The 16,559-nt window shown below is 40.7% G+C and overlaps 1 protein-coding gene across 5 annotated transcripts in view; it reads left to right on the top strand.

Annotated features, from left to right (window-relative positions):
- Nucleotides 1-16,559, top strand: part of Bbs9 (Bardet-Biedl syndrome 9) — a 318,806-nt gene that overhangs the window by 238,710 nt on the left and 63,537 nt on the right. For all 5 annotated transcript variants that reach the window (XM_070014257.1, XM_070014260.1, XM_070014259.1 and 2 more), the window contains one exon: nucleotides 5,809-5,991. In XM_070014257.1, coding sequence (XP_069870358.1) covers nucleotides 5,809-5,991 — 183 coding nt within the window. The remainder of the gene's footprint in view (nucleotides 1-5,808; nucleotides 5,992-16,559) is intronic.

Genomic DNA, 16,559 nt, shown 5'->3' with positions numbered 1-16,559 from the left:
TTTGTGTAACAGAGTAGTATAAGTAGTTCAAAACAACAGATCATCCAAAATTAATTTAAAATGGTTTGAATCAGATACTTAAGAGTTGTTGGATGCTTGTGACCATGTTTTTCACATCTAAAGATGATGTAACTAGAGCCATAAAGGGAAGAAAACTGAACATGAACATAAAGTTGCTTTGTAGCACAGCCAGGATGGCTCCTTGGCTCCTAGGCCATTGCCTGCTCCAGTGTCTGTTCTTTCTTCTGAAGGGGACACATAAATCATCCATATCATAGGAGCTGGCCTTTTATTAAAAATAAGTCCATCTAGATTCATATGAGGTATTGGAAGGTCAGCAAGCTGAACCCTCCCACTGGGGAACCAATAGAGTTTGTTCCACATATTGCCCAAGACAAAGATGAGGCTGATGTGTGGGGTTGTGCTCACCAAGATGTTCTTTGGGTCAGATTGCTTGAGAATGAGTTCTGGCTCTACCACTGTCCTCTGTTTGACCCTTTCTGAGATTCTCTTTCCTTATTTTTAAGATGGGGGATAATAGGATCTGCCTCTTAGGATTGTTTTGAAAATTAAATGGATTTATCCCTGCAAGAGTTTAGCACAGTGTCTGCTTCCTAGAAATCCCTCAATAAATGTTGACAGTTATTATGGAACATCAACTTGCTCAGATCATTGAAAACATTGCAATGTGAAAGTTATAGAAAAACAAATGAATCATCCTCCTCTTTTTTTTTTTTTTTAAATAGCCGTATTATGTGGCAGGAAAGTAACTCTAGTCTGCCTGTTTTTGAGCTCTGTAGAACATAATGAAATGCCCTTTGTTAAGAGAAAAATGTTTAGCATCTTAGCTTCCCATCCTTCAACGTAACCAGTTCCTTTCTCCTGTGACTTGGGCTATACAAGCTAAATTTGGGCAGAAACCAGCCAGCTACAATTGTGGTCTCATGTTAAAAGCCCTGGGAAAACTTGTGATTATCAAGGTAAAAATGCAGTAGATGGTTTTATGAGGCCACCTGGGTATATTGGGTGCATTGTGTCTGTAAAGAAGAAAAGGCAGGGGCTAGGAAGGTGGCTCAGTGGTAGATTGCTTGCCTTGCATGCATGAGGCCCTGGGTTCGATTCCTCAGCATCACATAAGCAAAAAGAAAAAACCCGGAAGTGGTGCTGTGGTTCAAGTGGTAGAGCGCTAGCCTTGAGCTGAAGAGCTGAGGGACAGTGCCCAGGCCCAGAGTTCAGGCCCCATGACAGGACCAAAAAGAAGAAGAACAGGCAGTTGGTAGGAGATCAGAAGACAAGACTGATCCCTGGCATCTCTCTGTCTTTCTGCATGACCACAGCCAGTATGTAGAATGGTTTACACTTAGGTTTCCTCAAAAGGAGGTGGGGCTGGAGGGAGTCCACAGTTCCTGTTTGGATTGCTGTCAAGAGGACAGAATGATAAACTGTGTAGAAAGGCCTTGAGTACAGTGCCTGGCTAAATCTCAGCCCTTGATAAACGGTGCCTGACCAGCAATGTAGTGGGTTTCTGGGTACCACCCATTGGATTGGAGGCCTCTGGTACATTTAGGTGGAGAAATTGGACATGTCCGTGCTCACATAGAATGATTCATGTCTACTTGTGTTGCTGCTGCTTTCCTGTAACCAATTTTAGAGCCTATCTTGGCAGCTGGAAGTATTTGGGATTAATTTCACACTCACTTTATTAGTTGAGAGTTTTCCTCAAGCAGCTCCCTGGGCCTCTGCCTCATTACTTTGGCATCAACTGAGATGGCAGTTGGACAGAGATGTCCTTCGGGGTCTCCATTTTATTTGGAAACCTTCAATTTGAAAAAACAAAACAAAGGCCATCAACACATTGTGCTTGAAGTCGTTAGCATTTATTGTTTCCTACAGCCCTTCCTTTCTGTAGCTGTTGGACACCAGGGAACACACAGCGTGCTCGGCTAGCAATGAGCCCCCAGATTTAAGTCCTAGCAGCTGCCTGGCCTCTAGTCTCTCAGTTCCAGGTGAACTGTGAGGTCTTCTAGGCCTCAGTCACACAGATCTGAGTCTTGATGGGTCTAGTTTTCCAGCTCTTTTTACTATGCTAATTCTGCTAAATTCATTTGGCTCTTGTGGAAAACAAAGTAAACTTGGCTGTTATGTATGAAACTAAACTGAAACCATAGGGATCTGGTTAGTATTTCATGCTGGCCAGTAGGTCAGCTGGCTTTTCCTCAGGGGTAATTTACATAAGGAGTTGTTTATTCCATGTCTTTCCAATTTTTGTGAACATTTGGGGATAGCAGTGTGTTTTCACAATGGCACAGAAATACATCCACTAAGATTGGAACTCCAAGAGATGATGCTTTTCCTAGATTGATGGATTTGGGGCCCTGCTCAGGAAAGAGCCTATGGCTATGCTGCTGTCTCTCAGCACGCTGTTCTTCCATCTCAGCTGTGTTCAGCAAGTTGCATGGATCTGGGAACTGACATGCTGTTATACTTAGTGGTAGCCAGAAATGTGCATAGAGCCTTCATGGACATCGCAGCAGATGTCCCAAACACTTGTTAGGATCTGGTTGCCACTAAGTGCAGCTCCGTCAGGTAACAGCAACATACCATACTCTGGTTCCCTGTTACCCATGGGTAACTGTCTGCCCTTCACCTTGACATTCTGCCTCCTCCACAGCAGTGGGTCAACTTCCGTTTTCACTGCCACCAAATACCCTTTCCATCCCCAAACGAGCATGCTTGCCCTTCTCCAGTAAGCAGCCTTGTCCTGGCTGGACAAGGCCAGGAAGCCTGGCTCTGATATTCACTGAGTTCCATGTTGTAAAATCTTCCAATGGCTGATTTCAGGTTGTCAGTGTGAAGTCTCTGAATGCAAATGGGCAGAAATGGCAATAGACCACCATTGCAGTGTTCACAAAACAGAACACAGTAGGCATAAATAACAAATATCTGGAAAGCCTACATAATCATAGAAAATGATGAGTTCTGAGTGGTTATTGCCTTCATTTTTAATATAATTCATTTAAGCTTAAGTTCATACAATCTAATTTTTAGTAATGGATGTCTAACAAGGCTTGTGAGATTCCCCAAAGTTGAACAGTAGGTTCTTTGTTCTGAGTAGGGAGTAGCTGAACAAGCCAGCCAGCCTTCTCCTTTTCCCCACTCCTTTTCCTCTCTCCCTCTTCTTCCCTTCCCCTTTTTAGAGCCTTCCACACTCAGCTGTGTTTGTATGCCTACCTCTGAACCTAGGCATGCCTGCAGCTCCAGAGGGCTTGGAGTGTGACAGATTCTAAAGTTGGAATCTCATTTTTTAAATTTACAATGTGTATGGTCAGTATGCCTATTTAATTTGTGGATGCAATATGAAATGAAAATGAGAGAGTCTTTGTTTAAAAAAAACAGGAAGAAAGGGCTATTAAAACAGCTACCAAAACAGAAAACCTCTTCCTTTCTTCAGTGGTCTCTTTATTGTAATTTCCAATGATCTTTTCTAAAATTTTCTATTTAATATCTTTCTAAATAAGGAAAAACATTTTAAGTTGTTAGCATGAATTTCATCAGTAATCTTACGTTGCTAGAGCAAGCATAAGAGCATTTAACTCGTATGAGAGAATGTATCACCCCAACTTACTTACATGTGTGCTCCACTGACGCATTGACTTCAATTACAAAACACAGGCTTAAAAATAGTTACTGAGAATTGCAGGAGAGAGGCAGCAGAGCATTAAGCCAAACGTGAACCATGTTAGCATGTGCACCTTGCATGCAGTCCTAGCAGATTCCTTCTATTAGCTGAGCCTTGTGGTCCAATTAAATGTCGAGGTATTAGGATTGAAGACATGGATACCCCCATGACCCAGAGAAGAATGTAGGGAACCCACATTAATTGGAAAAATTGTCATTAGAATAATAGTCTCAGTGTATTGGGATTCTCTTCTAGAATGTGGAGGGTCTTGGTTATAGTATTTGCCTTCATAGCTTGTTTTCCTTTCTCTATTGGGACCTACCCTTTGAAGGTAGAGATTAGATGGTCTCCCTTGAGTCCCCCACAGTGCTTCCTGAAAATTCCCGTTCATACCTGGCACTCACTAGGTGTTTATGACCTTGATCTTTGCATGATCTAGGCTTTTGGATGATAAGCATCTGTGTCAATATGATAGCCCCCTACGATGGGGTGTAATTGTTATCAGTCGCAGGAAGAGAAAGTGTATAAACTCAGACTTTAACAGAAGTTGGTTGTAATCCAGGTGTTTTGGTTTAAAGAAAGTGGCCTCTCCTGTCTCTTTGAGGGGACTTCTCCTAGTAATGGGGAAGGATTGAGTTCCAAGCCCCATTGGAGTAAAAGATGCCCCAGGGATATTAACTCTGGCCCACAGTAATCCATCCTTTGCTAACTTTTTTCACACTTTCTGTTCTGCACAATTTGGACATTATTATAGTAATGTTTCTTCCCACTAATTGGTTGTGAATGTATGTCCCCTTTCCAACAAATTACAAGATTCTTGTGTGCTGGGAGAGCTCTTGCACAGTAATAGAAAGCACAGTAATAGGCGGATGGTGAAGAAGCACTTCTTGTGGTGTTGGTCGTGGTTCAAACTCCCCTGGTACCCTGGAGACTACATGTGAGCTATGACTGTCTTTTATAACTCCTGTAGCCAGGGCCAAAGAATCCTAACTTTCCCTAACTTGTAGGTGTTTTCTAATATCTTGCAGGCACTCTCAGGACAGTCCCTTTCTAGTCCCTCTCCCCACGTGGAAGTCCAGAGACCACACAGATGTAGCCACTACTCATTTGAATGATGATTTATTAACAAGGCCTTTGGGCCATTGTCAATAAGCCATGAAATATCAGCAAGGATCTCCTATACCAGCTCTGAATCTCATCTGAGCTCCAGTCTCTCAGCTGGAAGCCTCTTAGAGAAAGAACTTGTTGCCCTGGCTTTTGCTATTCCCGTTCTAGTGTCTGTCAGACGCCTTGGGCCTCTGGGGCCATCAGTTCATTACTTTTAATGAGCACAGAATTCACCAAGACATTAAAATAAAGTAACACACCAGTGGGCAGCTTCGGTGTTCCATCCAATTGTTGCTTTAGTTCCTTTTTCCACAGGATTATTCAAAAGGAATTTAAAAAAAAAAAAAAAAAAGAAAAGCAAATTCTATTCACTCCTGCCAATTTTTATCCTAAATAGATTTGGCATTGTAAAGCTAACACATTTTTTTTTCTCCAGGTCACTATGGACTGGTACCTGACATTTGTGTTAAATATTACATTATTCAACTGGTCAAATGTTTTAATATAACCAGCTTTTTAGTTATACTAAAGAAATACTGGGTATCCCAACAGCACCAAATGTAAAGACAAGTATCAGATGGAGAAGAGAATTTTCTAGAAAAGATATAATAAAATTATTTTAAACCTCAAGGCAAATGTTTTGATAAGTGTATTTTAATTGAGTATTCTCCATGGCCAGTAGTAAAGACTGTATGAGCTTAATTTTAGGGGTTATTTACATTACCACCTATTGAAGAAGGTCAACCAATGGTGAAGCAGATGCAGAACAATGTCCCCATTAAGCTGAGTCTATAAGATACTCTCATCCCTTGACCATATGGCTTTGGAATTACTTTGGACATTTTTTAAAAAGAAGGAAGTGGGCAGATGAATGATAACTCATTTATTATTCAACATAGCTGGTGTTTGTGAAAGACAAAGTTTGTCAGGTTGTAAAGAAAAACAGAAGTGTGCCAAGCACAATTTGTTGAGGGCTTAAGAATTGTGAAATTATCCCTAACCGAAGTTTGTAATTGTGGCAGGTAATCGCTCTAGCAGATACAGTTGAGGAAAACCAGGACAATCTGTTGCAGTCATTTGCCAGACTGAAGAGTGCCACCCATCTGGTGATCCTGCTGATTGGGCTATGGCAGAAGCTGAGTGCTGAACAGATTGCTATTCTGGAAGCTGCATTTCTACCACTACAGGAAGACACACAAGAATTGGTGAGGACCATTGGGTTGAGGGTGGCGGCGGGAGTGGGGGGAGGGGGAGAGTGGTGGTAGAAGGTATCTCATGATAAGCAGGAAAAAGCATTTTTCTTCAAAATGCTTTTTTCTTTCCTCCAAACCATACTAAAAGTGTTATTCGAAGGCTGTTTTATCTTTCTAGAGCTGCTTAGAATAGGTAGTAGTCTATTGTTATATGATACCCACCAGGTTTTAATGTGCTCTTCAATCACTTTGAGGCCAGGGGAACAGTCATTGGATGGTCCCAGCAATGGCATAAACCTTCAGTTTAGCTAATGCTTTGCTTTTCTTCCAGAGAAAACAACCAGCCATTTTAATTCGCCCATATCCTTAAACTTAAGTGTCACTTTGAAGGTCAAAAAGAAGTGAGATAGCCTTGCTAAAAATGACAAGCATGGCTACTTGCCTTTATAAAGCTCTTTGTAATAGTTCAACAGCTCCTTTACTCTCAACCCTGATTAGACAGTTTCGAATTACAAAGGGAAAATGAGGGTGCTATTCACAAAGAATTATTTAACTAAAACTATGTTCATTCTTGAATCATAAAGCATGTGTCAGTGACCCCTCCATGCCATTATGGGTGGACTTTGTGTGCTGTTATTTACAAAGAAATAATAAACACCTGGGAAATTAGGATTCATGAACTATTGTTTTGTACTGAAGGAAGCCAGTTGCAGAGGATGAGTGGTGTCAAAACCATTTTTAAGCCTAGACATAGGACCACCATATAAAACGTTAATAGTGTTAAAATGTACATTTTCAAATATTTGTCAGCCATTATTTATATTATTTCCTAGGAATTGTCTTTTCAATCTTAGACTTGGGACTGTTTGTAGCTCCATGTTGATGGTAAAGTACTTTTCTGAATCTACTGACAGGACTTGAACCCAGGTCTGTCTGCTTCCAAAGCATTTTTTTAACCAATATTTATTGTACTTTAGTGAGCAAAGTCATGAACAGTCATGAACAAGATTTTAAAAATTTTGATTTTGAAAATTTTGTCATCTGAGTCAAATTTAAAGAAAAAGAAAAAGCTCTATTTTATGACCTAAATAAAATACTAATAAATAAATTGGAAAAATTTAGACTATATATTTCTGTGTCAGATGATACAGGGATACTGATAAAAGTATAATTACAACTAAACTTTACCTTAGAGAAGCTATAGAAATGAAGACATGCAGCAGTAAAAATAGTGTTTATATGAACAGTAGCCATGGTTTATCGACTCTTGAGTCATCTGAGGGGCTCAGCTGTCTTCAGTCCCCAGTCCTACCATTAAGAGGTCCAGTTTTTAAGCTTCCCTCACTCTAGGATGGAAATGGGGCATAGTGAGAGGAATTGAGCTGAGTAGAGAAGTACTGAAGGCTAGCAGTCACCATTGCCCATGGTTTGTGCACTTGTATTACATACAATTCTAACAGAATGAGGCAGATACAGAGTGCTTCTTCTTCCTGGTTATTCATCCCTTCCCCTCACATACTTGAGGAAGTAAGAATACTCATTTTTATGCCCCCAGACCCTAGGAAAAGTCTGAACACAGCAGAGTCAGTACTTGGAGGATAAGTAGAGAAGATGGGGGAGTGTTAACCAGGAGACCTGGAGGGACTGGTGGAGATGGCACCATCTTTGGTGGGAGGAAGCAGGGCATGGCTGGCTATGCACTCATGGATAGCACAGTCCTCTGATCCTGAGGTCAACTGCAGTATGGAAATACTAATACTTGTCTTGGGAGAAAAAGGGAGAAGCCACATTCAAATAATTTTATTGAAGTATATTATTATAATTGCTCTATTTGTATTAGTTATTTTCGTCAATCTGTTGCTATGCTTAATTTATAAATTAAGCTTCATCATAGATGTATATGGATAGGGCAGTTGTGAATCTAGGGTTTGGTACTACATGCTTTCAGGAACCCACTGTGGATTCTGCAACATTCCCACCCACACCAAAGATAAAGGAATCTACAGGCCTAACAATGTATGCATATATATGCTGGTTCATGTCCTTAGTAAGAAACAGAAAATTTTGAATTGTTAGTAGGGGCGTTGTCACTGGTCTTTAAAATGTGCAGTGCTACTTTAAATTGGCTGTGAAAGCCTTGTAGTTATATGAGAACTGGTGACACAGTTTATATCTTGCCTTTTGTCCATACAAATGTACTTCGTTCTTTGTAAACTGTGGAACTGCTGCACAAAACTGAATTTTATTTCACGTAATGTATGCTTTCCACCCCCTCGAATTCCCTGAGCTGGTCAGTAAGGAAGGCAGGCCTGAATGCATTGCCTTTCCTTCTGTGCCATCATTTTCATATAATTGCTGGATAATAGGGAAGAAAAGAGGAAGGAAGAGAATGGGCTTCCTCAGCCCATTCATTTGTGTTCTTTGACTCTGTTGTCTCCCTTCTTCATTTGAAACACATTCTGGTCCTGGTGAGAAACGTTCCAGGCTGTCATGCCCCCAGTCCTCAGCTCTGACCTACACCTTCCCCTACCTTGCCTGCTGTCCTTCCTCGAGCCATGGCCTTCGTAGCTGACCGCACTGAGTGCCGGTGGGTGGAAAGGAGAGAGAAGCACCTGCTGTGCCCATCTTCTTTCACATACAACTCCATCAATGTTATGTACAGAACCTAAGTTCAAAGACAAAATTAGAGAATGTCAAGATAGTGACAGCAAAACATTCTCTCAGGAGGAAGGTCCTCCTGAACACAGATCCCTGTATTCACTGCTCAAAATGAAGCATGGATGAACAGTCTGGAATTAAAGAGCAGGAGTTGATTCCCCAAGAAGACTGCCAGTATGTAAGTCTGTTCATCCATGGGCAGGTGAACAGACGTGGTCTCGTCCTAGGGTACCCTTCCTGCCTCTGCACCTCTCTCTCATACCTCCTAGAAAACATTGAGGCAAATTCTTCTAATGCTCCTCTGAATTCAGTGAGATGAGAAGGTGTGCATACTCATTACATCTATTGGAGTCATTAATGAGACAAGACACCAGATAAAAATGTAATTTGGAGAAGACTGAATCAGAAAAGACATTTTAATACTCCCTGCTATGCTCTTCATCCTCAATTAGGTTGTGGTATTCACTTTGGACTTACACTATTGAGACAGCTTATATGTCTTGAGAAAAAAGAATTCCTTTTTCATTCTTGAGGACAGAAGCAGGCAGTATGTGGTTTTGACATGCTGGCTCTCAGTCCTCTGTAATGCCTAGAGACTTCACAGATAAATGTTACGTGATGGGAATCCCACTGAGATGTGAGAATGAGCTATGCAGCTGGAAGGAGGGTGAGGCAGGAAGAAAAGAGTCTCTCACCAGAATGCGGAGACAGAGTCCCATGTGGAAGCGATTATGATACCACAAGAATCTGAATGTCATCTAGATGCTTGGGTTGAGGGAAGATGGCAGAATACGTGTGGGCGGGGAGAAGTTTGGACATGTGGATGATGTTTGCAGAAGGAAGAGGAGGGAAGGCTTCATTTTGTATATTGAATACTTAGATCTCTGCATAAGGACTGGTCTGTTGGCGCCTAGACAGTGTGTGTCACAATCCACAGCCAAGTCAGGACTACGGTCTCCCCAATGGCATTATGTTCATTTAGAATTTACTATTACAAAGGAAAAACAGTGCTGTTTGCCCTACACTCTCAGTATTTGTTTAAAATACCACTGTGTGTGGAACAGAAGTCATCAATTGTTTTCTTTGGCTTCTCTTTATTAATTTTTTCCTATTCTCACCACTTCTTCCACACTGGGGACTGCTGAGACTGACATCCACCACAGTGGCATTGTGGGACTACCTTCGCTCTAAGAACATTCCATGTTGTGCCTGGTACTCCAGGGGGGCTCTTAAACCCTCTGCCATCAAGGCTTGATAATCCAAAACTGTCACCACCAACTTCCCTGATGGTCATTTAGTCCAAAGTCATATTTTATCAGTGAGAGGCCATTTTGTGTGTGTCTGTGTATCTGTGTGTCTGTGTGGGTATTGAATGGAGGGCCACATGTATGCTAAGCACACAATCTACCAGTGAACTGTACTCTTAGCCCTCAATAGGGTAATTTGCAAACAATTTCTATGTCCTTCTGATGAAGTGCCAAAGGTATTGCATAGTATTTGAATTCTCATTGCAGAATTTAAATACATACCCCTACAGATCTTCTTATTGAAAATATTGTCTGCTAGTGTCTGTGAGGGCTCTGTTAGTGGTTTGAGTATGAGGGCTTAACTGTAGCATGGATGTGTCTTCCTCTTGTGATGCTGCATACATAGAAGCTAAAATCTACAAAGCCATGTGTAATTATTCATTCAGTATTTACTGAGCATTTATTGTTTTTAGTACTCTAGTTGCACAGAATACCTTAATAATAAACTAAACAGACTGAGATCTTACCTTTGTGCTTTCACTTCTACATTACCAACAAGCATTTTAATTCTGTGCTGTCCAATATGGTAGCTACTTGCTGAAATCTAAATCAATTAAATTGTAATTAGAACTTTAGGGAGATTTCACCTGCTTTGCAGCCACATGATGGGTGTTTACTACACTGGGTAGTTTAGAACATTTTCATCTCTGAAGACAGTTCTAGTGCACAGTTCTAGTGATAAAGAAAGAAAACAGATTTTATCAGAGGAATTAATGTCAGCACATTTTAATAAACCTATGAAAATGGGTAGGATACTGACAGTAAGGTCTGTCATGGTTTTTGTATCAGTAGATCTTATTTCTGGTATCCTGGGATCTGTTGATCCTCTTGCAGGCACTCTCAGGAACAAGAGACTTCTCTGGATTTCATGCATCTCCATAAAGAAGAACAGGAGGCAGGCACCCTCCCATTTTGCTCAAGGACCCCTGTGTTGAAGCTTGGTTGCTCCCCTGTGGCACTATTGGGAGGACATAGAAATGGAGAAATAGAGGTAGTGAGTAAGGTCTAATGGAAGGAAGTGATGTCATCAAGGACCCAAGGCCTTTCCCATCTCTCCTTTGTTTCCTGGCTGTCATGAGGTGAGCAGTTCCTCCTCTGTATGCTCCCACCCTGATGTACCTTCCTCTCCTCAGGTTCAAAGCATCCACAGACTGAATCTTCCCAAACTGTAAGCCACAGAAACCTCCCCTGCTTACAAGCTGATTTCCTGAACTGTTTTGTCACAGTGACAGAAAGCTGACCAGTATTCCAAGGCAGATCTCACCTTGTAACCATTGTGAATTCTCTCCCATTGAAATGCATATGATCTTCAGATACTCCTCAGTACAGCATTCTAGGTAGGCACTTCATTTGGAGTTGGTATGTGGATGGGTCCTCTTCTCTCTGTTCTCTGTTCAGATCCCCTTCTCCTTATCCTAGTAAATGGCTGAGATGACTAAGATTCTACATCCAGCAAATTGCAAGAGAGCAAGGAGGAACAGTGGTTGTATCAGACTTCTTTTCTAATGTTTATGTATATTCACATAGCTCCAGACATCTCTGATGAAAATAGCAATAGGGCTCAGGTTTTGGGACCCAGTTTCATAGTACTGGACTGGGAAGGAATATTGGCACGTTGCAGAGCATTTTGCTTGACTTTTTCTTTTCTTTCAAAGTACATTCAATATCGTTGGTAGATGTTATCTACCATTTGAAAGAGAAAAGCTTTATTGTGTTCCTAAGGCTTTAATAGTTACCTTTCCTAGTATTGAACTTTCAAACTCCCTGGGAAAGCTTAAGATGGAAATTTACATCAGTGGGGGAGAGAGATTTGGACCTACAGTCTTACTATTTGATTGATTATTCCATTTACAAACTGATATGGAAAGAGAAACTTAGCATGTCCAACCTGGTTTATGTGAGAAAACAGATGTTTATAATAGAAATCCTCATTAAAGGTTTAAGGCATCTACGTCACAGGTCAGATGTGATGTAAGGGCCATTGTGTCTGCTGTCTGGATTGAGTGATGACTGAGATGGCTAATCATTACCATTATTAATGACCACTTTTTAAAGGCAAACAAGAAGAGGAAGTCTGGTGTCAGTATTAAATCTGCTTTTGTGGTGGTTCAAGTATCATCACAATTACAACTGCCTATGGGAACTTAGTGTACAAAGTAAATATTTTGGAAATTCCCATGATCTTAGCCAGCGAGATAAACATGAAGAATTGGGTTTATGCTCCTGATGGCCACAGGCCCTGTGTTGTTGCTAGTTCGATGTAACTGCTGTTACTGGCTTGAATAAAATTCTACTTCACTTGGGTTGAATATGCCAGGGTCTTTCTGGTGACTTCCTTGCTGTTTTTAAAACTAAAACAACTGAAATCTGCCAGAATAGGAGCTAAACAATACAGTTGTGCACTATTCCATTGCAGACTGTGATGCACAGCCTTTAAATTTCTCTTGTTTATATGAAATATGAAATATTACTTTAGTGGACACACTTGAAAAGTATGAATGGAAAAGCATCATTCTTCTCCTGTTGTCCCCTCAAAACTGTGGTGAAATATGATGGGACTTAGATGTAAATAACAAAATCAGTAAAATTCATAGAACCACAGAGAGGAAAATCATAATCCTCTTCCTCATAATGCCTCTTAATTTTAATTCCTGGCTAGGAATGTATTCTATTAAGTTGATTGAAAATGCCTTTACAAGTTACAGATTGCCAAGAAATGATTTTGGCATTTCTGTGATGACATTCTTCTGAATGTACATGCAGAAATGGGTGATGCTTTTAACCCAGTGCCCTCCCCCTCGTGCCCTCTTCTCTCCCCTAGCCCTGCACTCCCACCCCAAGTCTCCACATAGGTCCGTGTTTGCTCCTGCTGGTGTTCATTTGGAAGTGTTTGTGGAAAACACGCCCTTGGCTCAGGCCCTGAGTTTTTCACCTGGTTTCCTATGGTGGCACCAAAGCTGACCTTCTTCCCATTTCTACAGTGGTGTCCTCTGCCCTCCTGCTGCTCATCTGCCCCCACATTTCCTGTGTCTTGTTGCCCCTGGGTACAGTTTGAACACCAAGCCCAGGTACACGGTTGTTGAGTTCTTTTCCATAGAGTTCCCTTATGTCTGACTTCTAAAACTCCTTTCTGCATTTCCCCAGCTTCCCTCTGTTATTGTAGAAAGGCACAATGTCTTTTCATCACAGGGCTGGTAGTGTCCCCCATTTACCCCCACCCCTGCCCCCACCCACCCTCGTTGAGAAACATATCAGTTTTCATTTCCTCCCTTTTACTCTGGCTTCCATTCTCCTGTGAATTTCACTTGGGGCTATGACACAGTTTAGCTCTCATTATATACTCTAACATTGTCACATGTGTCTGTCTTATATTTCTGTTCAATGTAAGGGCAGATTCTTTTACATCCCTGCAGGATTAAAGCAATTAGATACATGACTGTTTGATATTCCCTTATTTTCATAATGTCTCACAGAATTACAAATGCTTTTCCAGCAACTGTACAGATTTTTAAAGTCATGGTTTGAAAAGGAAGCATCCTACCTCTACTTTATATGCTCCTTCTTTTGTAAATTATGCCAAATATTATAGAAGAATAAAGCCTGATCTTTCCAAAAGACAGTCAGAAATCTAGATAGGTGGAACAGGAATTCCATCAGACTATGTCACCTTGTGACACCAGAGATGGCTTAGTTTATATCAGTACCCTCTGATGCTTACACAGGGACAAAACTCTTGACACTCTTCTCAGAATGGAACAGTTGTTGTATTATATGATTGTACATTCATAGTTTGCTCATACATCTTCATAGTTCGAATAAGTGAACACAAGGTTTACCAGTGATTAAACAGATGCAGGTGAAAGCAACTGTTGGGTACACTGATGTAGCAAATTAGTCATAAGTGGCCTAGCAAAGATGTACTAAAATAGACATACCTGCCTTTTTCTGATATTTCTTTTCCATAGATTGTGCTAGGAAAATTTGGATCGTAAAACATAAAATCCTACATCAAGACTCTTAATGCACAGAAAAGCAGTAAACTAAAATCCATTTGGTCTCCTAGTGTTTCTGATTATGAGAGACTGCAACAACCTGAATGCTAAAAGTTGGAAAATGTAAATTGCTATATTAGGTGACTAGAAAACTATACCAGATTGGGATTCAAATCCACTTTTGAACAAATATTTACCCAGTTCTTTGTCCTTAGACTTGTGCAAGACTCTGAGCACCTATCCAGAGTTCGCTGTTAATATCCTCCAAGAACTGTTTCAGCTTTGAAGATGAGGAGAGCAGCCATCCAGATCTGGTCTCAGCTTTTATTTATTTATTTTTTATAAATGGTCTTGCTTTTTGTCTAGAATGGTCTGGACCTCAGTCCATTTATGCTTCCTCTGTAATTGGGAACTTTTTGCATAGGCTGGCCTTGAACAGTTGTCCTGATCTCCACCTCCTGAATAGCCATGATGAAGGCATGAGCCACCAGTGCCTACCGGTAATATTTTTTAATCACATAAAATTTTTAAATAATCATTGAAAAAGCTCTTTGGAAACTTACTCAGCCATATAGTTTATCATATAAGATTCTTGAGCTTGAATAAGAAGAAATCTATAAGCAATATACCAGTTAGCCCTAAATAATTATTTATTAAGTAAATAGATGGCTGGTACTTTAGTATTAAAAGATACTTTAAATTAGGATCAGTATGGGGAGAAACATAGCTCTTCAGCAATAATTACAGCTTTGAGGTTTTAGCTATTTTTCTTTTAGCTTCAGAGCTATGAAAAATGATCCTAACATTGAACGATAAGCAGCTCAGTTGTTCTGAATACATTTTTTCTGCATTTGAATTCTGTTTGAAGAAAATAGCAATAGAAATCCAGTGTGAGATTCTTCCTGTAGTTTTGTATCCATTGGTAGCCCTGACAAAAAGGAAGTAGGTAGCCACATCTTAAAACACAGAAGCTTCTGGGTGGTCCTGAGGGATCCAAAATAATTAAAGGGAGGAGAGAAGTACAGAAGGAAAAGGACCATGCATTACTTGCACTGAAATCAATGGTTTTTGTGTATTTTGGGACATTTTTCCCTTGAGTGTGTAATTCCTTTTCCATTGAAGACATGGCATTGTCAGTGCAGGAATTGATGCCTTCTCTTAACCCCCCATGGTTCCTCTTTTGTCTTGGATGTCCCTGTAGATTTCCTAGGACTGGATTAATTATGTGAGCACTGAGGGTCTTAAGGTTTTCTAGTAACATTGGAGGCTCCCAGAGATTTTTATCAGTGAGTCCTGCCCAGGAGCATTGGTAATTATTCACATTCTGAATCAGAGTGGAGTCTGGCTTTGTGTTACAGGAGCTGGGTATCTGTGGACATTTTCTAGTCAGTCTCATCTGTCTAGCAGGTTCTATAAGCTTTGATGGAATCAAACTGACACAGATTTCTGTGCTTGCTTGCACAGTGTATGATTTAATCATCAGCAGGTGATGCCCATTGATAAAGAAGTTGACTAAAATTTTGATTCTGTGAGTATGTTAGTTATGACCATAAATTTTCCCTGTTTAAAGTTCCACATAGTGAAAGAGCCTACTGGCAGGACTGCTTATAGGAAACAGAAGGATGCATAGGGAAATGGGAAAGAAGAGCTCTGGAGCAGAAGGGTCAGGGACATGGGCCTTTCAATCTTGAATTCTTGTTTCTGCTGCTGCTTCTGGGACATGAGTCGTACAGTCTTCAGTTCTTTACAACTTCTACTTCTCCTCCTCTTTCCCCTCCATTCCAGCTTCCACTTTCCCTTGCTTTCCCCTCCCTCCACTTCCTTCTTTTTGTTATTATTGCTATATTGGGCACTTAATAACTAGCTCTTGAAAGGCAAGTTCTCTGCCATTTGAACCACATCCCAATGCTTGCTTTTGTTTTTCATGTAGGGTCTCACATTAACTTAGCCTTGGTGGTCTTGGACCACCTACCAAAATAGTTGGGATTATAGACATGCACCACCATGCCTGGCCTATAGCCCTTACTCTTAATAAGTGAGCCTCATTTGGACATTATATTATCTATGGCTTAGGGTAGTAGCAGCAATGAGCTGAAATGTCATTTGTAAAGTTTTCAGCACATTTTCTAGTACACAGAGCTCCAGTTAGTTTTTTGTTAATGAAGTGAACCTGCACAAAAAAGCCAGGCTTTCAGAGAGGACTCTCTTAAGAGTCCTAGCATAGTATTACCTACCAACTTTGGTAAATCTTACCAAGACCTATCAAGGGAAATATTATTGTCCTACTAGGTTTATACCAGTGAGGAAACCAGGGACCTGAGAATGAAATAACTTTCCAGAGTTGTAAAACTAAATGGAAAGTTTCAGTCAGAAGCCCAGATCTCCTGAAATCTGTTCTAATGTCTTTTCATGGTCCATGCTGAATCCTTCATATATACATATGTGTGTGTGTGTGTGTGTGTGTGTGTGTGTGTATGTGTGTGTGTGTGTGTATATATATGTATATATGCAAAACCAACGTACACCGTATGTGAATAGAAGTCTGGCCAGTGTCACAGCACACAGCCAGTGACTGAGAAGAGACTCATTTTCAGGGCTTACCCTCTGAACCCCCATCACCCCA

Source organism: Dipodomys merriami, unplaced genomic scaffold (genome assembly GCF_024711535.1).
Source record: "Dipodomys merriami isolate MVZ:Mamm:240054 unplaced genomic scaffold, mDipMer1.0.p SCAF_94, whole genome shotgun sequence".
Taxonomy (NCBI): Eukaryota; Metazoa; Chordata; class Mammalia; order Rodentia; family Heteromyidae; genus Dipodomys; species Dipodomys merriami.
This window is presented reverse-complemented; position numbering and strand designations above follow the sequence as displayed.